Source organism: Phyllostomus hastatus, unplaced genomic scaffold, assembly GCF_019186645.2.
Source record: "Phyllostomus hastatus isolate PE091 unplaced genomic scaffold, TTU_PhHast_1.1 phas_scaffold_555, whole genome shotgun sequence".
Lineage (NCBI taxonomy): Eukaryota > Metazoa > Chordata > Mammalia > Chiroptera > Phyllostomidae > Phyllostomus > Phyllostomus hastatus.
This window is the reverse complement of record NW_025334036.1, coordinates 2394549-2419471: the sequence shown is the minus strand read 5'-3', so window position 1 is coordinate 2419471 and position 24923 is coordinate 2394549. Positions and strand designations below refer to the sequence as shown.

Here is a 24923-nt window from a genome sequence, read left to right as displayed (position 1 = left end):
AAGATGGGAAAGGGAGCAAGGCCCAAGGAGCAGTGAGCAGGAGCCTAGGGGAGAGACGGCCCAGTCTCTGGGCACCGGCCTGACAACGCTGGGCTCCTTGCCGCAGGCCTGAGCCCTGTCTCCTCTCATTCCGATGCTTTCAGAACACAGTGGTTAGGGTGGCCCTGAGCCTGGGTGTGAGGGTGGCGGGCCGTCCCTCTGGGGTCCAGGGCCCTGCCCTTCCCCCAGAGGCCCCTGCAGGATCTCAACCCAGTGGGGTCCTGTCGCTGAGCACACACGCCTTGCGGGCTAACCTGAACCTGGCTGCCCTCGGCTCCGCGCCTGAGGTCTGACCTGCATTTCCAGCCCCGCCCACCCCTTTTCAGTCTGGCCCTGGACAAAGGGTTCCTCTGTGAAAGGCAAGTTTTTGGGGTCAGTGCTTCCTGCCGGCCACCTTCAGCTAGAAAAAGGGCCGGGCTCCCTGCTGGGCGACGCAGGCCCTTCCCTGGAGCCCCCAGCCCACCCCATTGGCTCTCCTTCCCTTACAAAGCCTCGGACCACGCCCTCTCTCAGCACAGAGTGATCCCACCGGAATCGCCGCCTCAGGAGCTCACCGTCGCAGTCACCAAGCTCCACACCTTGCTACGAGCTCCCCCTCTGTGGCCACAGCAGGGAGGACAAGCGGCCCGCCCCTCAGTTAGGTGGAGCCCAGCCGGAAGCCCTGGGGCCCTGTTCTGAGCATCAGTGCCCAGGCCAGCTGGAGGGCAGCACTGCCTGCTCCTGGCAGCTTTGGGGGCAGCCGGCGGCCAGAGGCTGTGAGGCTGGGGTTTGGGGTAGGTAACTGGTACCTTCACCCACCCTCTCTTTGCTCCTCCTGGTGCTCAGCCCCTACCCCACACCTGCTGGCGCCGGCCCTCTGAATGGGTCCTCTCCCCTCACTGCCCTCCCCCTACCCAGGGTTACCCAGGTGCCCCATCGCCCTGTAATACTGCCTCACGTAGCACAGTGCCACAACTGAGTTCTTTATTCAGCCTTAAAAGAGCAAATAGTTCTACATTTACATTATTTCAGACTATAGGAAAAAATGAAATACTCCCTAATTTAAGGGATCTACTATAACTTTAAACATTAACATCTGATTAACATAGTACCAAAAACCCCCTACATACCAACCCCACTCATAATGAGATACACGCATTCTAAATATAGTATCAGGGAATGGCACCCAAGAGTGTATCAAAAGAATAATACTCTGATTGCATGGAGTTCTGTGGAGATGCTATCACTATTTCAATGGGCACCGTGTCAGAACTTTTTTATTATCCTATGATATAAGTGCTATCTTTAAAACACTGGATTTCCCCATCCTGGAACAGAAACGAACATTTACTTGTTTTTATGCCTTTCTACAATATTTCATATCTCCCATAAAAGCACTGTATGTCTTTTGTTCAGTATCCTTTTTTCTGCCTTTTATCAAGTTGCTGTTTAACTATTCCCATTTTGCTGTTTCCTTTTAAATGAAAATAGATACTGAACTTTTTTCAGAAAACATTTTGTCAGTTGAGATGATCATATGGTTTAAACTCTCTGAACTACTAATACAATGGTTTATAGCAACAGATTTTCTAATGTTAAATCATTACTGGGATCAATGCTTTTTTGTTCTAGATGGAATGCAGGGCTGAATTTAATTACTTTATCTTAGAGCTTTGTGAGTTTTGTGTCTAGCTTTTTTCTTGGGCTGTTTTTGTTAGATTTTGGTATGAAGGGGAAGTTAATATTATAAAATAAGTTGGGCAAGCCCTGGCTGGTGTGGCTCAGTGGACTGAGCATCGGCCTGTGAACCAAAGGGTCACTGGTTCGATTCCTGGTCAGGGCACATGCCTGGGTTGTGGGCCAGGTTCCCAGGAGGGGCCATGTGAGAGGCAACAACATATTGGTATTTCTCTCCCTCTCTTTTCCTCTCTCTAAAAATAAATTTAAAAACATAAGTTGAACAACTACTCTCTCCTACACCCCATGTGACATATAGTACAACTTCCAGGTTGAAAACACTGACAAGTCAAAATTATGTGGCTTGACTGGCAGCATTCCAGGCAAAAAGGACCGCATGAGCAGAGGCACCACAGGCTTTAACATTTCTTATAAACTGGTATAAGTAACAGTAGTTAGGTTTGGCTTAAGCTGCTAAAAAATTTTCAAAGCACAACTCCACAGCCAAACACTGATTTACTCCTCCTTTTATATAGAGAATAGACTCCAAGCTTTTCAGCCTGCATTCAAGGTCTTTCCTGCTGTAACGTATTTTACATTTCAGCCTGTGCTTCCTTGTCTCTGATGTTTGCCTGGAATGCCGTGACGGCATGTCCAGATCCTACCCACCTGTCAAGGGAATAGTCCAAATACCCACAAAAACTTTTCAGATCCAATTGAACTACATTTGAATTCACTTGTATCACAGCTATTTGTCAGCTGTTGTCTTGCCTACTTCTTAAGCTCCTGACAGTTGTGCTGGGTTGGACAGTGTCACCCCCATAATTCATGTCCTTCGCAGAACCTCAGAATGCGACTGCATCTAATAAGAGAGTCACTGCAGATATAATCAGCTAAGACCAGATCACATGACTGAAGTCAAGAGGGCCCTTGAGCCAAGAGGGCTGGAGACAGAGTGGGTTTTCGGATTTCTAGCCTCCGGACCTGTGAGAGGACATACATCTGTCGTTTAGGCCACCTGGCTTGCGGTACTTCGTGACGGCAGCCTTAGAAACTACATCAAGAACTATTGCAATTTCTAATGTGTCTTCCTGGCCCCACAGTGGAGTGGAGGGCTCTGCAGGCGCCCCGTCCGTTCCAGAATAACGTGGTTTGTGAGCGCCTGCTAGGGCGGGATGCACAGCCAACGCTCCTAAGTGGTGGCCCTTCTCACGGCAAGGTGTGGGGCTGCACAGACACGCCGAGGACGGGGAGAAGCTAAATGCAACAAGTGACAGGGGGGCAAAGCCAGAAACCAGAGCAGATGACGGGAGGTCGCCCAGAGACAAGGGAGCTTTTTGAGGCGGTGGAGACTCCAGGCCGCTCTGCCAGACCCCGCTGGAAGGGTCCCGGCGCTGTCCCCGCTCCTCACACCCATCAATAATGACCTCCACTGCGGCTGCCCCCGCATTCGACCCCCGTGACTCTACGGGCGCGACTCCACGAGGGCGCCACTCGCGTCATCACTTCCGAGCCGGCGCGCGGCGCCTCGGCGCGCCCCCTACGTCACGCCGTTGCGGAGGGCGGGACTTCCTCCCCACGTCCCGGAAACTGGAAAGGGTTCTCTTCCTTCGGAAAGAGATGGGGCTTGACGCGGAGATGAGACTTCCGAGGGCTGGCCGCGTTTGTCGCTTGGAGTAAGGCCGTTTCCTGGCCACTCGGCGGGGCGGGTGACAGCAGCGTCCTAGTAGAAAGGCACGCCGGTGGGCCGGGTTTCAGGGGATATGGCGGAGAGCCGGGTTTAGGGGAGGGTTCGGCGTGTCCGTCGGAGAGTCGGCGCCACCGGCGACCTAGGTCTCATCCTACGTCATTGTGCTCCGCTTTCTCAGTCTTGTTTGCAAAACGAGCACGGGGCAGCCAGCGGTGGAGTTCGATGTGAAAGGGCGAAATAAACGGGGCAAAGTTTAATTTTTAAAAGTCAGTAGGTGACCGCTTCTCGGCCTTTTGGGTAAGATCAAGTGTAGTATCAGTTCTTATCAGTTTAATATTTGATATTTAATGTCCTCTATCCGAGGACATTATATTAAGTGGGTTTTGGGGGCTGGGAGATGGAATAGCAACTTGCTCCGTCCACTCCGCGCATCGATCCGGTATAGCATTATTCCGGGAACGGTGCCCCCGCCCCCCCCCCAATAAAATTCAGTTGGTGAGCTTCACATCAGTAACATTCTATGAGAAAGAAAGGATGTAACGTGAGCGCCTGTACGAACCCAAGTATTCTGAGTTAGCCACTCCTGCTAGAGGAGCCATCAGCATCTGTTGCATTAACTTGGAAACACACTGTTGGTACACACGCATTAGGTGGTGGGTAAGGAAAAGGCGGTCCGCTGTAGGTGCTTAGGCATCTGTGGCTGGTTTGTGAACTGTAAATTGTGTCTAAGACAGTGTCAGGTAACACGCCTTTCTCCAGCGCTCTGTCCTTACTTTTGCACAGTGCTCGTGTTTTCCTTCTCTAGTCAGCCCCCGTCCTTCTCTCCCTTAACTGGATGGGCTATGAAAGGAAGCTTAAGGGTAGGGATGTTTCTTAGTGGTAGAATGGTAGCTAGGATGGGTTTACCAAGAAGTAATGTATATACTTAGAAATCCATCTCTAAAAACTAAGTTCCTGCCTTGTTGAAAAGCACACTGGAGAAACCTCAGGTTTGTTCAGTGGGTACTTGCCTGGAGAATGGATTATATTTTTGCATCTAATCTAGTCTTTACACTTTGGCATCTCCTTAGCATAGACTTTGGAGATCCATAGCATAGGCTATGTGGAGACCCACATAGGTTTTGGAATGAGCAAGGCTACAGCAAGGTTAGAATCCAAGCTCACACTACAAAGAGAAGATACTGACTGGCTGGAGTCTTCTTTCCAAATCCCAAACTCTATCTTGCATTTTGATTCATTAACCATTTGCTGCAGTGAAACAAGCATATGTAAGAGTTCAGATCTTTTAAAGCTTATGAATAATACCATCCCCTTAACTTTAATTTTAAAAAGATTTTATGTTTAGACAGAGGGGAAGGGCGGGAGAAAGAGAGAAATATCAATGTGTGGTTGCCTCTTGTGCACCCCCACCCGGGAGGGACCTGGCTTGCAACCCAGGCACGTGCCCTGACTGGGAATCAAACCGGCAACCCTTTGATTTTCAGGCCAGCACTCAATCCACTGAGCCACACCAGCCAGGGCTCCCCTTAACATTTTAAACATGCTAAGGCAGTGTTTCAAAAGCTGGAGTTGGTTGTGTTCTGGAGACTAAGAAAACAGAGTCCTTGAAGTCAAGCTGACTCGACTTTTAGCCTCCTAAATAAAAAGGTAGAGAGAACAGGTCTTGGGTGCAAAACAAACTCAAGACCTACGTATCTACCAACAGCAACTATGCACTTTCCACGGTCTTACTGTAGAGGAAAGCAGGGGTGAATTTATGGGTCAGGAAGGGTGGGGGAGAACACGGTGAACCCATGAGAATCGTGCTGTACTCACAGACAGGAAGGTGGCCAGAAATCGGAGACCTGGTTCAGGGAAAAGGAGGAGAGGCCCTTTCCTGCAGCGCGGGCCTCCGTGGGTTCCGGAAGTGATTCGGTAGCTAAACCTCGCTGGCTAGAGACCCACGTAGTCTCATTTATGGAAGGGGGTCCCTGCACATTGTGGTGAGCTGTGCTGGGACCACCTGCCAGTGTGCGAGCCATGTAAAGTTAGGAGGATGGTGGCGTATGAAGAAAAAGGCATCCTTGCCCATGCAGTTGCTCTGCTTATATGATGACCAAGCAGGTGCTTCAGAAATACCTTACTGGCTGTGTACGAGTGAGTGCATTGTTTCAGCCAGCAGGAAGTCATTAAATTTACACTTTTCCAAATAAAGGGCAATCTAGTTACACCAGAATCCCACGTCATTTTATATGCCAAATCTAACCAACTTTTCAATCCCACCTAACAAGGGTACCTTAAATTCTGAGTACTCTGAATTACTAAACCCATGTTGGTTTATACCAAGATTGTGTGTGGTTTTTTTCACATATTCTCTCCTCTTTGTTGAAGAATCCAAAGCTTATGTTCATAACTGCTTGTGAGTTACAAAGTGATGGAGGTAAAGCCAAGAAAAGAATGGGTTTTGATGTCTTTTAACTGCCCTGTGTCAGGGATTGCGGCTGCAATTGTCTGGCTTTTTAAAAATGGGTTGTTTTTTTTTTTTTAGCAGATTGCAGGTTGGAGGTGAACATGGCCTTGAGGTAACTCCTGTCCCTTCCTGAAGTTTAGTTTCAGCAATTTGTGGTAAGAAATCACAATACTCACAGAAAATGAAAGTTCGGTTTGCTTCTGTTCTTGACTGTGCCTTTGGTAGAATATGAGAAACAGTGTAAACAAACATTCTTTATGGTCGGTGACGGCGATGCCTGAAATTAGTCCTCAGCCTGGCTTAAGTTAAGCGGATTTTAAATGTCAAAGCCACTTCTAGACGTTTTCCTTGATAAAATAAAATTTTGTTGAATCCTCAGTGTCGAGTCTTATCCACATGCATGCCGTCTGCGAAGTGCCCCGTGAAGCCCGTGAGAACCCCGCGTGCACACCTGCCTCATCCGTGACGCCCTGCTCCCCACCCCGTGGTTTCTGCCGGGAACAGTTCCCAGTGTGCACGTGTGTTCATCGTCTTGTTTATAACGAGCGGCATCTCTGTGTTTATGCGGGCTGAACCTCCCCTGTTCAGGGCAGGGGTGTGTGTGTGTGTGTGTGTGTGTGTGTGTGCGCGTGCGCGTAATGAGCCCTAAGACTGTCAAGGTGAGCTGCTAATTCAGGAATCTGAGCTGCTGTTTACGATGGGCGGAGTTTTGCGACAGGAGAGGAGAGGTGTTCACTGTCAGACTTAGAGCGTGCTGGAAAGCGTGGCGGTCTAAAAGTGGAAGGTTTCTCGGTTAACACAAAACCTGAAGCAACGAGGGTCTGGGTCAGAGAGGCGTCCCTGGGGCACCATCCTAAACTGCCTCTGGGAACTGCCTCACAGATGGACTCAGTGTCCTCTGCACCTTGACACAGAAGCTTGAAACTGCTGTGTGTGCAGAGGGCTCCGTGGTGACAGGAAACCTGAACGGAAGCAGGAACGCAGCCGGCGGGGCGGGGCCGGGCACTGAGGTCCCAGACGGCCGGAGGGCAGTGAGGCGGCCGCCCCCCAGCCCGGGGCTGGGGCCACTTCTGCCTCCAGGCTCCGCCTTGCACTTCGGCGGGGGCATGTTCTCCTTTACGAAACCGTGTCTTCGCCGTGCCCACTCACAGCTGTCACGAAACCCCCCCGTCCTGTGGGACAAGAACACACTCTTCCTCTCGTTTCAAGGGAAAGGAAAGCTCTGGAAGGTAGTGACTTTTCTAGGGCAGGTTAACGACAAAGCAGCAATCAGACCGAGGTCTCCATTTCAATTCTGGCTCTTTTCCCGTTACGGGACATTCCTGGGGTCGGTTACAGCTCACGTTTCCTATTCCCGCCCGCCTCCCCACCAGATGTGCATGGGCAGGGGGCACCGCGTGTGTGGGAGACTGCGGGACAGGGAGGTGTGCGGTGCTGGTAGCGTCCCATCTTCCCCACGCTGCCCTCAGGCGCAGGGGCCCTCCCGCCCCCTCACACCGCCTCCCTGCCAGGTTGTCCCCTGCAGGGCTGCCCCTGCCGCGGAGAGCAGCGAGGCCCGAGAGCAGCGGCTGGGGGAACGAAACACTCGTTTATTCAACAGGTGCTTGGTGCGCCCCTCTGTGTTAGCCCTGGGGGACTGAATGAGGAACGGGACGCACTGTCCCTGCCCCCAGGGGATTAGACAGAGAGGTCGGTTCCAAACTGGAACGGGGTCAGTGCTCTGAGGGAGGAACAGGGTGTTGTAAAGGTGTACGGTGGGGGAGACTGCAGCACAGGCTGCTGACCACCGGGGAGGCAGGAGGAGAAGGCCACAGGGTGCCCGGTTCTCTGGACGACCTGCCCTCAGGTCTGTCCTCGGCTGGCAAATGAGACGCCAGGAGCACGCTGGGGCTGCTGCAGCCACTGACATGCATCTCCCCCCCCGCCCCGCCCCCAAGCCGTCGGCCTTGGAGACGGAGATACGTTGCACACACACAAACAGGCCAACGCAGTCGGACAAGCCGAAGAACCTCAGTGCGTTCAGTCTGAGCCCTCGTCTCACAGCCAGGCCTGGACGCGAGTCACAGCATCACGCGGGTGGCAGTGCACAGGACCACACCCAGGCCGGGCGGCGCGGGAGCCGCAGCCGCGCTGGGCGCACAGTGCTGGCGTGCGGAGGCGTGAGTGGCGGAGGGGGGCAGGTCGGAAGGCAGGCAGGGCACGGGGCACCCGCGCCCCGTCTAGTAGAGGGAGACGTGCTTGGGCATCGCAATGCCGTTGTGTATCTTTAGGCGCCCCGGCTTTTCCAAAGAGAAACAGGGGTGCACGAACTGCTGGAGCTGGCAGCCGAACGTGTACAGGTGCTGAGAAGTGTCCGCGTTGAAGAAGGACAGTGTGGAGTTTTCGTAGTCCAACAGAACTCCGATCTTCTTCGGGGAAACTGTTATTCTTATATCCGGAGTCCTCTTGTTGTGTAGAAATTCGTACTTATGCCTGAAAATCAAAGGTTGACGTAAGAAGTCTTTGGGAATTCTGTAGATGGGCCATTTACAGCACATTCTATGTGGCTGTATTGAGATACTTCTGTGTGTCATTTTACTAGTGACCACCAAAGTAACAGGCTACTTCTGTAACTGTGCTCTTCTCTGAAATTGCCCTAAGAAACGTGCATGTTTAAGCTTTGTTTCTGAGCAACCTCTTAAGCCAAGAAACTTACGTACTGTATTATCCAAATTTGGATAGATACAGCGCAGGTTTTAAACATTTGGATCCCGAGGTCGAAAATCCTCTGTAACAAGGGAGTTGAAACGGGGAGCGGGGAGTGCCCTCGCCTCTCCCGTGACGGCCCCTCGGTGCCGTCTGCGCGTAAGGGCTTGGAGGCCCCCGGCGCCCAGACCCTCAAGCAGCAGGGTTCCCGGGGGCCCGTCACCGGTCAGGGTCCTGTGGCTCCAGCACCCTCCCTGTGACTGTCCTGGGTGCGCTGAGAACCGGCTGAGACGCAGACCAGCCCCAGGGACTCCCCAGCCTGCCACCTGCGGGCGCTGGAAGAACTGCGGGCGCCGGCAGCTGCTCCGTGCATGCCTGGGACTGACGCTGGACGTGCAGCCCAGCCCTCCCATCTCCCTCAGCTTCGTTTCTTCCCTGAGCAGCCCCAGAACCACGAGGGCCCTTCCCTCCCCCTCCTCCCCCCACCAGTGAAGTCTGCGACTGCGGACCCACACACCCGAGTCAGCCAGGGCACCTCACCCCCGTCCTCCCCTAGTAACGGTCTGTCTCGTGCGTCTGTCCCAGCTGGGGCCGGACGAGCTTCTGCTCCAGCCCTGGTTTAACCACGTCTAACCGCCAGGGCGGCTCACGGGTGCAGCGCGGCGGAGGAAAGGTCAATAGGGTCCAGTGGGCCAGCGCGGGTCACAGGTCCCGTGGGACCAGGGTGCGGGGAAAGTGGCATGGCGAATTTTTTTTGGCCATTTGTGAGTTAAAGAGAGATTGCAACCATGGCCTTCCAAGTCTGAAAATGTCCCTTGTCCCTTGCTTTGTGGGACTGCCCCGTGTCGAGAGGGCCGCGCTGAGCAAGCCGACCCTGGGGCCAGGCCGCCTGCGGTGGAGTCCCAGCTCTGGATGCCCGTGCGGTGGGTCCTCGCACCGCTCTGCGGCTCAGCTTTCCTGCTTGTCACAGGGGACGGCGCGCCTGTGAGAGGTGAGCGAGCGAGCACGTGTACGGTGCTCGGCACGGACGCCCCCTAGGAGCCTGAGCTGTTTCCATCCGGAGGAAAAGCACCCAAAGCGGCCCTTGCCCTCTGGGCTGGGCCTCCGGGGGAGGGGCGGGGAACGCGTCCGAATGTCTCGGAACGTTTTCTAACGCACCCTGTCGGCGCCAGCGGCTGCTGGCGAGAACCTCTCCCGCCAGGAAGCTCTTCCGGAAGCGACCATGGGCCTCGCTGCACGTTACCTTGGCGGCGCCCACACGTGCCGCATGCACCAGGACCGGCAGTTGGCTCCCAGGTCCTCCTGTTTAGGGACGTCGTCAAAGGCCACGCCCACCGTGTAGTCCGACCGCTCGTCCACCTCCACCTCCCAGTAGTGGCGCCCGCGGACCGGAACTAGGTTCCCCATGGCGGCGACGCACCTGGTGGGGGAAAGGGGGGGGCACACGTGACTGGAGGTGACCCCCGCCTGGCTGTGCCGGCGAGGGACGCCCACTGCGTCAGTCAGCAGGTGGTCTGTGCGCGGGGTGGCAGGGGTGAGCGCCTCACCTGCGAAGGGGCGCATCCCGAGCCCTCGCCCTACTGGCGCAGGGGATGAGATGATTACACTGCTGGAGATGGAAGAGGAGACACACCCACAGATAAGGTTCTGCGGGCTTTCTGGTAACAAAAGCAAGGGTTTGGTTCATTTGTTCATTAAAAAAAAAAGGGACTGAAACCTCGCAGAACTCAAGTGTCAAGTGAACCCCAAAGTCTTTCATTTTGCACAGCGCCACGCAGCTCCTCTCTGTCGATGGGGTGCTGCCCAACTCACGAACTGATGACTAAAGCCAGTAAAATCTTCAAAATGTACTCCATGGAATACTATTTTTTAACACAGGCAAGACCTGTATTGCTTCTTATTCCCCTTGCCCTCTCCGGACCTCCGTGCCCCCAAGCCTGGGCAGAAAGGGCAGAGGTCGGAGAGGATGAGGGTGCTTTCTCCTGCACCGTGTGTGGTCCTATTTCACGCTGACACACACAGTAGGTGCTTAGCACGTGCACAGTAGAAAGGCCGGAGGAAGGGCCAGCTGCTGGCACAGTCTAGGATGGGGAATGGGGGGGGGGCAGCAGTTCTCCATCCGGGCCCTTCCCGCCCCCAGAGAGGAGCCTCTTCTCCTCCCTAGCAGACCCTCCCGGCTCCAACATCAGCCTGCCAAGACCAGTTTCTGCCGTGACTACCGGGAAGCTCAGAGCCATTCACGCTCAACCATGGAAACAAAATTCGCCCCAAAGTTAACCTGGGCCCTTCCTTTTCTTCCACGCTTTGCGTGTTCTGCTTCACCGGTGCATATTGCCCCCTGCTATAAATCTTTAAGTCTCCAGAAAGAAGTAAGGAGAAGTAAGGTATAAATCAATTGTTCCAACATCACTGAGTACCAGCTCTAGGCACGGCTCCGCCAGGGGTGTCCAACCTTCTGGCGTCCCCGGGCCGCACTGGAAGGGGAGTTGTCTTGGGCCGCACGTTAAACACACTGCGACACGTAATCACACACACACAAAAAACTCCTGCTTTAAGTACAGTTAGGATTTCGTGTTGGGCCGCATTCACAGCCCCATGCGGCCCGCCAGTGGAGGGTTGGACACCCCTGGTTCCAGCGGAGCCGCCTCTGGGGGGCGCCCTGCCGCCCGCCACGCGGAGCCCCATCCCCGTCCCCCCAGCAACCCCGCCCGCAGCACGGCTGCACCTGGTGGCCACCGCGGGTCCCCTCTGCCCGCACCTGCCTGTCCTCACCACCGGGCCCCCATCCCCTCATGTACGCCTGGGAGTTCTTTCCCCCTCCAGGGCGGCCGCCGTCGATCCGATTCCGCCTGAACAATGGCGTGTTTCAGGGAGGTCCACGGGATGTTCCGGTGAGCGGCGGGGACAGCACCTACCTGGTGAAGCGGGCGTCGCTGGGGGGCGGCTCCCTCGCAGGGGCTCTGCCGTCACCGCGCACCACGGTCAGCCCGTCCTCGGAAACCGTCAGCCAGGGGTGGCAGGTGTGCGCGTTCAGGCGGAAGCAGCTGCCTGCGGGGCGCGGGGCGCGAACCCAGGAGGCGGTCAGCAGCCCGTCCCCACTCCCCGCTCCGCATCGCCGCAGCAGCACAGGCGCGGGCCGCCCTGCAGGTCGCGGCTGAGCCTCCTGAACGGGACACCGCGGCCACACCTCCCTGCACCACACCACCCTCGTGCTAATGGGGCCAGGGGGCGCTGCACCGGGGCTGGGCCCTGCCCGAGCTCAGCACTTTGCACGTCTCGTCTCATTCAACCCTCGCAACCGCCCTGGGAAACACGTGTTGTTTCCTTCCATTTGTGGACGAAGAGACAGAGGCGAGGGAGGCTGAGCAAGCAGCTGGCAAAGGCTCAGAACCCAGAGCCACAGCTGTGCCGGGACAGCGGGAGACGGACAGGATGTTTCCAGCCATGTCCCTGCTGACTTCAGACCTGGACGTGACATGTGACAATGTGACAACATGATGACATGATGATGGCCAGTGAGGAGGGGGCGGGGCTGGACTGGAGAGTGTGGGCACCCACCAGGGCCAGAGAGGGCCCCGGAAGAGGGGGGTGGCCAGGGGCTGGGCCCACGGCAGGAACTGGGACACAGCCCCAGCGACGGCTCTCCCTGGAATGTCACAGAGACGCCGCCCGCGGTGGCGTCCAGGCTGCGTGGGGTGTGAGGTGACCGGGCCCCCTGGGGGCAGTGTGGCCAGTCCCTGAGGGGCGTGCAGAAGGACCCTGAGCTCCAGCACCTGCCCAGGCAACTGCTGTGCAACTCAGGCCCCAGCCCCCACCCCCCAGCCGTCTGTGAAAGGCGGTTGCAGGGCTCCGACCACCCCTGAGCCCCTTCCCGGCCTGGCCTCCCTGTCCGTGAACACGTGTTTGTCCCCCGACAAGGTCGCAGCGGCGCCGGGTCTGCCGCAGGGTGGCCCCGTGGGGCCCCGAGAGTGTGCGGCCGGGGGCCCAGACCTGTGGTGTGGACCGTGGCGGGCTCGCTCCTGGCGCTGGGGCCCCCCACGTTGAGGGCACGCACGTAGATCGTGTAGCTCCGCCGGGGCTGCAGCTGCACCAGCGACTCGCAGGTGGGGACGCCCACGACGGACCTGGGCGAGGAGGCAGAGCCGCGGTCACCGCGGTCCACCACGGACACGACGGTCTCTGTGCACTGACCGCCCCTGTTCCCGCCTCAGGCCGTCCCCCTCCCCCTCCCCTCCAGCGGGGAGGGTTTCCGTCCCCCACCACGTCCCTCTGTCCGTCTGGCTGCCTCTCCCGGGAGCCTCCCTGCACCCGCTGTCCCGGGGCCTCCGTCCTCCCCGCCCGTTCTGTCTCAGTTAACCCACCCCCGCCCCCCTCCACTCTGCCCTGACTGGTTTCCCGGCTCCGTGGCCACTGCCGTCCCGCTGCACTTAGTTTCCCTCCAGGGAACGTCTCGTGCGCCTGTTCGTTTGCTCGTCTCTGGTCTGTTTTCCCCGCCCGACCGCCACCTCCATGAGGGCAGGGAATGTGTCGTCCCGTCCCGTCCCCGAGCCCAGCACAGGCCCTGGGGCCACCGGGCCCTGGAGCTCGCCGCGTGGGCAGGTGGGAGACCTTCAGGATGAGAAGGCACCCCCGAGGGTTCCCCACGTGTCACTCACCGTCACCCCCGGTGACAGCCTTCCTGCCCCTTCCCACGAACACTGAGCAGCCTGAACGTTAGGTGCCTGCGGGCCGCAACTTCCGACCTGCTCTGCAGGCTCCCCACCTTCCCTGAGCTGTGTCCCCGTGCGTGTGTGTGTGTGGGGGGGAGTGGGTTCCTTGAGCCCAGCAAAGGGCCCCGTGACTCACTCGGTCACGCCCGAGGCTCCCGGCATCTCTGCCTGGGTCAGCTCCACCGTGTACGAGTCCACGGGACCCAGGTTCCCGGACTCCCAGCGGATCAGCGCGGCCTCCTCGCAGCTCCGCACCTCGCCGCTCTTGATGACGGGGGGAGCGGGCGCTGCACGCAGAGAGAGGGAGGGGCCACCATCGTTCACACCCGGCCATCTGGGCCGGAGCTCGGACAGCCCAGCCCCTCCTCCCACAAAAGACACTCAGGGCACGAAAAGCAGACCACGGGCCACAGACCAAATGTGCGTACCCTCAAATCCCCGTGTTGGAACCTCGTCCCCAGCCGATGGCACCTGGAGTCTGGGGGGGGGGCGGTGACTGGGTCATACATAGAGTGGAGGAGGTTTGGTACAGAAGAGACCCCTCTCCTCCACGGAGGACACAGCAGAGAGACAGCCGCCCGGGCACCAGGCCAGCCTGCTCCAGACTCGCGCCCCACGGACCCGAGACATGGGCCGTGGTCCGTGCGCTGCCCCCTCTACACTGTCCTCTTACAGCAGCTGGACGGTCTGGGGTGCCTGGGGTGGAGGGGGGGCTGCCAGGTTCAAACAGTCCAGTGACCGAGGGCAGTGGTCTCTGACATCCAGACACCAGCCGTGAGAAAACGTCCCTGCCACACCAGGCACGAGGATTTGGTGTGTTAAATACAAGGGAAAAAAATACACAGCTACCTCCATCCATGGAAATGAACCCCAAACCCCCGCCCCATGAGGAGGGCCGTGACTCCAGCCCCTTCCCCCGGGCGGGAAGGCTCTGCCGGGGATGCACGGCTGCCTCACCTGTCATGTACACCACACGCTCGCTGGCGGGGCTGACGCCGGCCCCGTTCTGAGCTGTGACCCAAAATTCATACTGGGTGTTTGGCACGAGATTCCTCACTGAGCAGTACGTTTCTTTGACGGTCATCGTAAACTCTGGGAGGAAAGAAGAAGAATTCAACCCCCAAACGGGCCGAGAGGTTCCTCATTCACATCGTGCTGCATCCCAAGTTGGAGATCCCAAGACCCGCCACAGACTCCTCCCATCCCTGTGCACACACCCCTGCCATGTGACTGGCTCTGGCCAATGGGACAGCAGCAAACTGGAGGCCGCCGGGCTCGGGAAGGGCAGGGGCACAGCTGTGCCGTGTGAGCCAGCCCAGTGCCTCCCGGAGGATGGGACCCCCCCTGGACAGCGGCCCTGGCCACCCATGCCACCCCAGCCAGGCCCCGACGTGCCTTTCCAGCCCCTTCTGTCCCGCCCGCCTGCCGGCCTCACAACCTCTGGGTAGCTCCCTGATGAGGGAACTCCCCTCCAAGGCGCTGGGGGAGCAGATGCGCCCCCCTGCCCCTCACCCCCACTTTCCCCACTGCCAGGGCCTCTGAGCGGCCTTAGCCATATTCCAGGGCGCGACCGTGTTCCCGGCAGAGCCTCACCTGCTTGGCCCTTGCCCGGGGCGCCGTCCCGCGCCGGCCGGCCGGACAGCTGGTAGCTCTCCACCGTGTCGTCGGAGCACAGGCTCCAGCACACGCGGACCGAGGAGCCCGAGGCGGAGTTGGGGGCCTGTGGGTTTATCACTGGGGCGGAAGGGGCTGGGAGAGGAGGAGGAGGAAGGTCAACACCCCGAGTTCCAGCCCCGACAGGTGTGGCTCGGCAGACTGGGTGTTGTCCCACCCGTCAGGAGATTGCTGTTTAGATTCGCAGCAGGGGGCACACGCCTGGGTTGCAGGCCAGGCCCCTGGGCCGGAGCGTGTGATCAATGCTTCTCTCCCACATCAGTGTTTCTCTCCCTCTTTCTCCCATGCTTCCCCCCTCTCTAAAAATAAATAAAATATATTTTTTAAAAAAATCGCTGAATTCTAGTATCATTCTCTGGAGTATGTAATCACAGTGACACGTCTGAGCGCTAGCTACCTGGCACCATGTGACAGGCTGCACACGCAGCACCTCGTTTAACTCTCACCCTGTCCCCACGGGGATTATCACGTCCGTTTTACAGACCAGGAAACGAAGGCTCAGAGAGGTTGAGTAAGCTGCCTAGGGTCACACAGCCAGGGACTCGCACCAGCTCCATCGGGTTCCCGAGCTCATCTCTCAACCCCCGTGCGAGCTGAGGACATAAAATGCAGGGCCCCTGTTTGGTGTAAGTCAGACGGGAAGGCAGGTGTCTGTCTACGAGGAGGGCGAACTACCAACGCTGACAACCACTCTGGACTTCCCCGAGCCGGGCGCTGGCTCCCTGGAGAGTGAGAACAGGCACTCACCCTGGGGCTCAGCCTCTGTCTCCACCCTCACTGGCCACGAAGACAGACCACGAAGCTAGGGGGGCAGAAATACTCGTTCCTAGACCTTCATGACTTTCCTGGCCGTCCAAGCGGCTCCCTCCAAGCCCTGGGGTGCCGGGCATGCCACCCGCCGCAGGGCAGAGGCGCACCTGGGACGGCATTGATGGAGCCCAGCAGCTGCTCCACGTCGGAGAAGTCCAGGGTCTGGTCCTCCAGGGCCGGCTGCGTGGAGACGTCCACGTTGGTCTCCGTTTCCAGGAACTCTCTGAGTCTGTTGGTGGGAAGAGACACGCTGACCAGGATGGAGCGCGGCTTCCCTGGGTCATCGCTGGGCTGGGCCGCGGGCCATGCATGGAGAGGGCCCACTGCTCCTGTGCCTGACGCAGGAGGGCCACCGGCGGGGACGGGCGGGGCGGATCCGTGCCCCAGAGGGGAGAGGCGGGAGTGGGCAGGCATGCACCGCCGAGCTGCGGGTCCACAGCCTCTGGGAGACCCCTCCCGGACACCACCCCAGCCCAAGAGGCACAGGCTCCCCGGGGACTCGGCTTTCCGACCGTGGAGCAGGGCTCGGGGTCTCCCTGCACCTGTGCACCTGCTCCTGGCAGTCACAGAACCTGAAACTGGCCTGCCTCTGCCAGCACCCACGTCTTAACTGTCGTATCCGGAAGCTTCAGCATTCAAGTTGCTTTTCGTGCCCTGCGTTATTTAACTCCCGCAGACCTGCCCCTGTTTGCAGATACGAAGGCGGGCCCCAGGCTGGCTGGACACCCACGGCTGCGGGGGCGCAGGGCGCGGACTCCCGTCTGACTCTGAGGCATGTGCGCTTCCTGCCAAGCTCAGTCTGGGCCCTGGCCCCGCTGGGGGACACTGGGGACGCGCTGGGGGTCTCAGCTCCTCCTGGAGAGGTGAGGGGCTCGTGGAGGAGACCTGACCCTGGGCCTGCCGGCTAGGCCTCACCACATGCTCCCTTCCAGCCTGAGACTCTGAGGTTCGGTCCCGGGGTGTCCTGTGACCCCGCACCACTGTCCGGCAGCCGGCGCTGTTTGATCTTAGGGTCACACACGAACGCCCAAACTGGGGGTACACAACCAAATGGAACCGCGTCTCCCTGGACTCCGGTGGGGTGGGGGGAGGGACAGAGGAAGGCACACGTGGGGACGAACTATTACCTGTCAGCCATAGCCATGGCATCCTACAGAGGGGGAGGAAAGGAGACAATGTTACACCAATTCTGGAAATAATTTCTCAAAACTATGTAATGATGGAAACATTAGAAAACTGGGAAACCGGTAACAGAGAAACACCGGCGGCACCCCACACTCTAACGAAGCCACCCTGAAGAGGCCCGCGCAGTTTGGTCCATGAGATGTGCCCTCGCTCGGCCACTCGCGCACTCTCTCTCCGCGCTGTGGGCGGTCTCTGCGGCGGCGGCGGAGGTTCTGAGAGACGCCTCGAGGTTCTCGGCGTGGGAACTGTGCTGTCTGCCTGCCTAACCGGCCTCCCGTCCCCCGCGGGCCGGACACTCGGGCGGCCCCCAGCCTCTCCCCGCCGTGAGGAGCAGCGGGGAGGACACCTTCACGCGCATCCCTCCCCCTGCCCACTGGGTTCGGTCTCGGGACACAGTGGGATCGTGGGACGTGGGGCCTGGTTCGCAGGGTCTGAGCGCTGAGGGCTCCCGAGGGGCCGCCGCCGGCTCTCAGGCCCAGGCCCAGGCCCCTCCTCGGCCCCAGCAGGGCTGGAAGGAGGCGCCGTGGGGCTCTGAGGGGGCGGGGTGGGCTCGGTCAACCCGGAGGCCGCAGAGACACACAGGAAGCTCCAGAGGCTGGGGGGCCCCCCTGCACCCCCGCAGATCCTGGACACCAGGACCCCCCTCTTCCTGCGGGGCCTCGTGAGGAGAGGGGGCCGGGCTGGGAGACTGCAGTCCCCACAGCCCAGCCGTCAGATTTCTGGCAGATTTCATTAGAATTCAAGGAAATTAAGAAAAATTTTTTTTGCACATTTAAGTTTACGAAGATTTGAAATCTCGAGGTGACTTTTTAACCTGGACAGCTTTCTCCCAGAGCTCCGAGGGGCCATCGGAGGCGGCCAGAACCCTTGGGGCACTGTGTTTGCCCAGCTCCAGGAAGAGGAGGGGGGGACAGATCCCTGGCGACCAGGACAGAGGGACTGACCCCGGCGCCGCCTGAGCAGCGGTGGGGGGAAGGGGTCAGCTGGGTGTGAGCCCGCCCGGCCGCTGGGGGGTGACAACCCCCCGTCGCGAACACCCAGCGGAATACAATGGACGCCGACTGTGAGAGTCGACCCCAGCACTGCCAGGCGCGGAGGGGACAGTCTGACCTGCGGGGGCCCTGTCACCCCGGGGCCCCGCTGCGTGGCGCGCCCTGGCTGACCTTGATGAAGTCCGCCTTCTCTTCGTGACAGATCTCCTCCACGGTCTCCATGAGCTCCCTGCAGGCGTCCAGGTTTTCGCCGCAGCTGACCAGCTGCGCGTACAGGGCCTCCAGCTTCTCCTTCTTCCTCTCCCCGAGGGCCTGCACCTTGTCTTCGTATTTTTGGGCCAGCGTTTCCAAGATCTCGTTGTAATGGGACTCGAAGTTTTGCTCCTGTCTCCCGAAATTCTCCTGCAAGACAGCGGACCTCAGCCGTCCTTTCGGTGCCTGCGGCGTGTCAGCCACAGAGTCACCGGGGCGCGAAAATGTCTCCACCCAGAGACGCCTCCGTCCCTCCCCGTCACCCTGAGCCTGGACACTGGGGTGGGTGCAGGGGCTGCTGGGACAGGGGTCTCCAGCCAGAGTCCCAGGATACCTCTAACAGAAAGCACTGCTCTCTCTGTCTTGCTCTTCACCCTCCACTTTCCACCCTGCTCCTCACCCTCACACCACCTCCCTCTTTGCCATCCTCCCGTTGCCGTGACAAGCAACCAAGTTGATCATGGGTGATGAGTCTGCCTGCGCTGGAGCCTGGGACCTTAACGTGGAGACGTTTGCCCCGGGAGAGGCCCACCTGAGCTCTCAACGTCTCGTGACGGCACCCCCTGCCCCACTCCCTGATGCCTGGGCAGCGTTGTCCAGATGCCAGGACCACGCAGATTCTCACAGCAGCTAAGAGGAAGGGGAAGGGGGACCGTGGCCCCAGGGGAGAAGCAGCACCTGTCCGCCCAGCTCACCCACGTGCTCTCACCTCCACAGTGATGAACACCTCCTCCAAGTGACTGGCGAAGTTCTCCATCTCGATGATCTGCTTTTCCAGCCTGTACATGTTCCTGTGAATTTCGTCCTGCCCGACGGAGCATCGCCGGAGGTCAGCGCCGCAGCCCTCCCCACCCCCGCCCCTCCTGCGCCAGGCGCGTGAGGTTCAGCCCCCGCCGGAGCCCTCGGGATGCCGGCGCGACACCCAGAGGGAGGGGAAGCGAGACCCACTCACCTTGGCGCTTTCCAGCGCCTTGCTGAGCGGCGTCACCTCATGCCCTCGGTGCTCCTCCAGCTCCTTCTCCGCCGCTCTCAGCGGAGCTTTGCAGGTGGCGCAGAAGACGTCGGCGGCCTCCTCCTCGTCCTCCTCCTCCGGGATGACGTAGCACTCGTACTCCTCGCTGGAGCGGCCGCGCGCGAACCGGTAGGCCTCCCGCAGGTCCCGGCACTGGCCCTCGGAGCCCCACCCGCCGAAGCCCAGGCCGTCGGCCTCCTCCGCGGCCTCGGCGCCGCCGAGTCTCCAGTCCGTCTGCCGCGCGGCTGGTTCTCCCCTCGTCGCCACGTGCGGGGGAGCATACTCCGAAACCTCTATCCTGGGCGCGCTCTCGGTAACGAACTCGTCGTCCGCCAGTTCGTCGTCCGCCAGTTCGTCGTCCTCTTCCAGTCCGTACAGATGGACCAGCTCATCCACTGCCTCCTCAAGGTCTCGCGGAGGCTGACCCTTGGCTGCGCCCCTGGGCTCACTGGTCACCTCCGCCGGGGCAGCTCCTCTTCTCATCCGCCCGCTCTCTGCCGGGAAGGCCTGCAGCCGGTCCCCGGAGTCGTACAGATCCATGGGGTGCACGTAGGGGTGCACGTGGGCGACCCTGCGGGGCCTGTCCCTCTCCGGCCCGTCCCCAGCTCCCTCCTGCACGGTGGCTCGGGAAGCCCTGGGCAGCACCTCTGCACTAGAAGGACTCCTCCTGGGCGGTCAGCCGCGGATATCCTGGGGGGTCCTGGAACACAGGAGGGGAAAAACTCCGTTTCTGAGGAGGTCGCTGCAGGAGACGGTCCCTGGATCGGGCCCCACGCAGTTGCAGTTTGTACAACTATGGTCTGAGCAGCTCGGGTGTGGCTGCACCTCGAACCACCTGTACAGAAAAGTTTGCCTCCTGCTGGAGGGTTTTTTTTTTTTAAGATTTTATTTATTTATTTTTAGAGAAGGAAGGGAGGGAGAAAGAGAGAGAGAAACATCAATGTGCAGTTGCTGGGGGCCGTGGCCTACAACCCAGGCATGTGCCCAGACTGGGAATCAAACCTGCGATGCTTTGGTTCGCAGCTCTCGCTCAATCCACTGAGCTACGCCAGCCAGGCGGAGGGTTTTTTTTAGATAATATAAACGTTCTAAGGGTGCTGTTCACAAGCAAAGAGAAGTCCAAAGACCACTGATCCATATACAAAAAAAAACAAACAAACCCAAACGACCCTTTTTGTCTAGAGAGACAGGTATTTTTCCCATTTAACTGCACAAGTCACAGAATTGTTGTACCATGTTCACCAACCCGCATAAGTGCTTCACCAACAACACACGCCCACACAGAACCAGGAAGCACCTGAGCGGCTTATCTTATCCCCTAATAGCTTTAAAGAATAACCTTATTGAAATGTAATTTACATGCCATAAAAGTCACCTGTTTCAAGTGCACAATTCTGTAATTTTTAGTAAACACCCCACGTTACGCAACCATTATCATGATCCATTCCTGACGCCCCTTTCTAAAAACCTGTGGTAACCAAATGCTTTAAAAACAAACAAACAAATATTATTAAACTATTCCAACATCATACATATGAAATAGATTGTGAGGAAAATTTAAAAAGCAAGACTAACTTCCCCCCCAGCCATGACTTTTATATTCAAATAGCTTCTAAACGAAATGTTCCGAGATGGAGGGAAAAGGAACATGAATAATAAATTGTCGTCTTAGACACGATGACACTGAGGCTGAGAGAGGTGAAGTAATAAATCACGGTCTGGGAAGGATACATTAGCTAGACAGCGCCTCCTCTGTGCCGTAAGCTACGGTTAAAAATAAGAACGACTTCTGCAAGCGCAGTGTGGGGGGTGTGTCCCTGCCCTTGAATTAGAAGAGTCCCCTCCAAAATGTCTCTTAACCTTTTATGGGTCGTGGATGCCTCTGAGAATCCACTGAAAGCTGTGAATTCTCTCCCCAAAAGTGAGCCCGGATGGGCACAATTTAGCCTCATATTTTAGGTGCTCGGCCATGCACCCCAGCCTCAGCCGCAGAACCCTGCGCGAAAACGTGGGCGGTGCTGTCGTGCAGCATGGTTCGGTGAGCTTCACGGGCGCCGTCTCAACCGGACACTGTGCGACCGGACACGTTTGTGCGGGAGGACAGAGCACGCACCGACCAGTGAAAGATGATGACAAGGCTGTTTTTCAGTATCTGAACCAAAGCACGGAATTGTGCTTTGTCAGCATGCACATTTAGGGTTCCAGACTGTTCTAGCAAACGGGCCCCTGCACTTTTAAAGACACTCTCGACACAGGGCAGGAACCACCAGCACCCGAGGCTCTCGCAGCCTGCACCAACACCGCATTCCGGTAAAGTGAATCCCCAGTCCCGGAAAGGCACAGAAAACACTCACCCTGTTTGCTGTAACTCACACCCCTGAAATCTACCACGCTCTCCCTGGTCTCTAAGGGAAAGATACTGCATTAACACTGAGGCATTAAGTTAGCGGGGCTCAATGATACAAATAGCATTAGAATATTATTACTAACCAAAAACTTGCCTGCCAATTGAAGGGTCCACGAACTCTTCATTCACCACCGAGGCCGCGGGTGATGGCTGGAAACCCGCACCCTGGCTGGGCCGGCTTTCCCTCCCGGTGACCTCTGCGTGTCCGTGAGCCGCCCCTGTGCTGCCCCTGCGCCGCCCCTGCCTGTGTTCCACCAGGGCTCTGCGACCCGGCGGGCGGTGAAGGTGACGGAAACACGAGCTGGCTCTGGCTGCAAATAGCAACAGGCTTGCTGTGAGTGAAAGCCCAAATATAGACCTGCCACTTCTGCTCCAGTTTCACCCGGAGAGGTCAGATGACATCAGCTGGGTTGGTCCTCACTATGGGGACTTGAGTCCCGGGTTTCCCCCGAAGGTCTCAGATACGTGGCTGTGCACGGATAGAGGGCTGGGGCTGGGGGCGGGGGGGCGGCCGCAGCCCCGCAGGGAAGGGGGGCTTTTGCAAAGCCACGTGCTGTGCACCTTCCGCCTGGGCTGAGGGTCTTTTTCCAAAGTGGTTTTGAACAAGCACAGCTCCAAAGGCAATCGAATGCAACTTAATCCCCACCCCCCTCCCCACAATTCCTTTCATGTCTATCCCAGGATGGGACTTGTTCTCCCCTCTGGATACAGACCCAGCAGACCGGCGATTTCCTGCTCCCTCTTGGGTCACACAGTGCTAGGGCCTGTTGAAGACCTAGTCTCCGCTCAGTAATTAAACGTACGGTTCAACATGATAATCGAAAAGTCACACTGAGTGTAGCCAGCATTGCGATCTCCTCCTCTCCCCGGCTGGGGGGCCTCTCTAGCTAAAAGCCCACCCTCGGGAAGGAGGAACAAGGGGGCCTCTTTCTCCACTCCTCTGGGGCAGGCTGAGGGGCTAAGGTGGTAAGACAGCTCCCGTGTGAGCGGGTGTCAGCTGGTGTAGCTGCAGGCTCTCTGGGGCTAGCAGGCGCCTGTTGCTCTCTGTCTCTCAGCCGCTCCCTCTCCCGAGCAGCCTCTGACCTTCTCTGAGTGTCCCGTCACGGAGAGCTTTCCCCCTAAAGTTCCCACGACCGGGCCGAGAAACCTGCTCCCCCAGGCCTCAGCCCCGGTGGGCCCCGTCTGAGGCCTCTCCCGCGAGGCCCCCTCACCCGCGAGGCTGGCTCTCCGTAGGCAGGATGGAAGTGACTCCTTGCTGGCTCTGGGCTTCCTGGGACCCACTTCTGGATCTTGGGGAGCAGGCCCCATCCTCGGTGTCAGCGAACTCTGGGAGGCAGGCCTCCCAGTGCAGCCGCCTCCCCTGGCTCTGCCATTGAAACAGCCAATCCTCTTGGCTCAGGCCACCACCGGCCCACCTGCAGGAAAGACGGCACACTCTCTGAGGGGTCCCTTCGAAGTCCCCTCCCAGAGCTCGGAGGTAGAGGGGGACTTCCAACCCTTCCCCCAGCCCGACAACAGCTCTCTCCAGAGAGATCGCTCCTGCTCCCACTGGTCTCTTAACTCTGACACTTTTGTATTTTCTTTCTTTTTTTTTTTTAAGATTTTATTCATTTGTTTTTAGAGAGGGAAGGAAGGGAGAAAAAGAGAGAGAGAGAGGGAGGGAGAGAGAGAGAGAGAGAGAAACATCAATATGCAGTTGCTGGGGGCCATGGCCTGCAACCCAGGCATGTGCCCTGACTGGGAATCGAACCTGTGACACTTTGGTTCGCAGCCCGCGCTCAATCCACTGAGCTACACCAGCCAGGGCTGTATTTTCTTTGATTAGCTGAGAGCATGAACTAGGCCCTGGACCGTTTCCTTGACACGTCTGCCTGCAGGGACTTGATCTCAGCCTATTTTACATCTATTGCTTTTGGGGGGGGGGCCCAATCAAAATCTCATTTTTAAAAATACCATTACTGCAGGGCATCTATGAGATAAAAATTTAGAAGCAAAATAAAATGTCAAGTGTGAAAAAACTTTTAAGGATTGTTCAAAGATGTCTGCATAGGAATGTTCGTCGCGGCATTGCCTCTACTGGCGGAAATCACATTAGCTAAGGTAATATATTACAAAACAGTCTGAGCCCCGGCTGGTGTGGCTCAGTTGGTGGGGCATCGTCCCCGCAAAGTGAAGGGTCACCAGTTTGAGTCCCAGTCAAGGCACAAAGTTTCTCTGCCTCTCTTTTTCCCTGGCTTCCCCTCCTCTCTAATAAAAAAACAAACAGTTAAAAAATAGTTTAAGGAAAAAGAACTCACTTCAGCTAAAAGGTTCTCTCCCCACGAGGCCTGGGCAGCAGTTCCAAGCCTGAGGACCCCTGTCCCACGAAGGCACTGAAAGGGGGCGGGGCACCACGGGACAGAGGCACCTTTAGACCCAGACGCCTTCAGCTCGTCTTTGGGGCGGGGCGGGGCGGGGCAGGGCGGGGGGGGGGGGCAGGGAGCGTGACCTAACCATGGCTTCCGCCTGGTCCCCTTTGGTCTTTGCTGTGTTCGCCTTGGGCACAGCAGCACGTGCAAATCTGCTTCCAGGCTGTCTCGGTTCAGAACCTTCAAAAGCTGCTCCACGGGTTCCTGCATCCAGCCCTCAAAAGCCCCGTGTTGGTGAAGGGTTCCAACCGTGGCTCCCTGGGCACCTCCCCACCTCCCCTCCCTCTTAGCCCTTGCTGAGCGTACTTGCAGGGCGGGGGCCGCCAGGCACGCCCCCGGGCGGGCGGAGGCCAGAGCTGACTCGGTCCGCGCTGCTTCTATGGGTCCAGCTCCAGCCCACCCTCCGTCCTCACGTGCAAACCGCATTTCCCGAGTTCTGAACCAGGTCCTCAGGAGCCAGGTGGTCTTCCCTGGCCGGAGGATCTCTGTACCTTACGACAAGTTTCTTTGCTGAGTACTCAGTTTCCTTAATTCTGAATTGAAGAGGCAGCACACAGGGTTCCTGAAACATGCTTTGAAGACAGGTATCTTTTTGGGATGCCTCCTGTGTCCCACCCCCAAACAGGCACACGGCGGACCCTCCCTGAAAGCCTGTTGAGTTGATAACAATAAGTTCGTGGCTACTGCGCAGTGCTTGGCGTTCCAAACATAACTCTTCCGTTTAATTGACTGGTGTCTCCAGGAAGTCTGCACCTTCCTTGAGAGCAGGTCCCAGGAATCCACTGGCGCCCCGACCCGGACGACGGAATCAGCGGAGGCCCGGTTCCCAGGGGTTCACAGGAACTCGTTCACCCGGCAAATCCCTTCCCCACGTCGTACCGCGGCAGCAAAGGCGAGGCCAAGACTGGGATTCCCAGGCTCCGGGGGATGTTGCTTCACTGAGCGACTCCGAGGG

At 58.0% G+C, this 24923-nt stretch overlaps 1 protein-coding gene, 1 long non-coding RNA gene and 2 other non-coding genes across 6 annotated transcripts; 3 read left to right on the top strand and 1 right to left on the bottom strand.

Moving 5' to 3' along the window:
* Positions 1 to 3316: 3316 nt before the first annotated feature.
* LOC123809777 lies at positions 3317 to 6212 on the top strand. Its single transcript, XR_006784092.1, has 2 exons — positions 3317 to 3371; positions 5913 to 6212. It is a non-coding gene; the product is annotated as an uncharacterized LOC123809777 (long non-coding RNA).
* LOC123809850 lies at positions 3663 to 3857 on the top strand. Its single transcript, XR_006784138.1, has one exon. It is a non-coding gene; the product is annotated as a U2 spliceosomal RNA (small nuclear RNA).
* Positions 4966 to 5092, top strand: LOC123809825. Its single transcript, XR_006784114.1, has one exon. It is a non-coding gene; the product is annotated as a small Cajal body-specific RNA 15 (non-coding RNA).
* Positions 6213 to 7403: 1191 nt separating the features above from the next.
* On the bottom strand, positions 7404 to 24923 carry FSD2 (fibronectin type III and SPRY domain containing 2). Of its 3 annotated transcripts, XM_045824776.1 has the most exons (16): positions 24054 to 24169; positions 23858 to 23932; positions 22772 to 22975; positions 21644 to 21871; positions 19094 to 19853; positions 18851 to 18946; positions 18061 to 18291; positions 16840 to 16862; positions 15820 to 15941; positions 14822 to 14977; positions 14186 to 14320; positions 13365 to 13515; positions 12510 to 12643; positions 11435 to 11567; positions 9763 to 9939; positions 7404 to 8306 (listed from the first exon to the last, which is right to left on the bottom strand). In XM_045824776.1, exons 5-16 carry the CDS (start codon positions 19691 to 19693, stop codon positions 8054 to 8056), a joined length of 2211 nt encoding a protein of 736 aa, XP_045680732.1. In that variant the 5' UTR covers positions 19694 to 19853; positions 21644 to 21871; positions 22772 to 22975; positions 23858 to 23932; positions 24054 to 24169; the 3' UTR covers positions 7404 to 8053. The 3 variants fall into 3 exon arrangements, with proteins under 3 accessions (XP_045680732.1, XP_045680734.1, XP_045680733.1); XM_045824778.1 differs by lacking the exons at positions 23858 to 23932; positions 24054 to 24169 and adding an exon at positions 24275 to 24923; XM_045824777.1 differs by lacking the exon at positions 23858 to 23932 and having other exon boundaries at positions 24054 to 24168.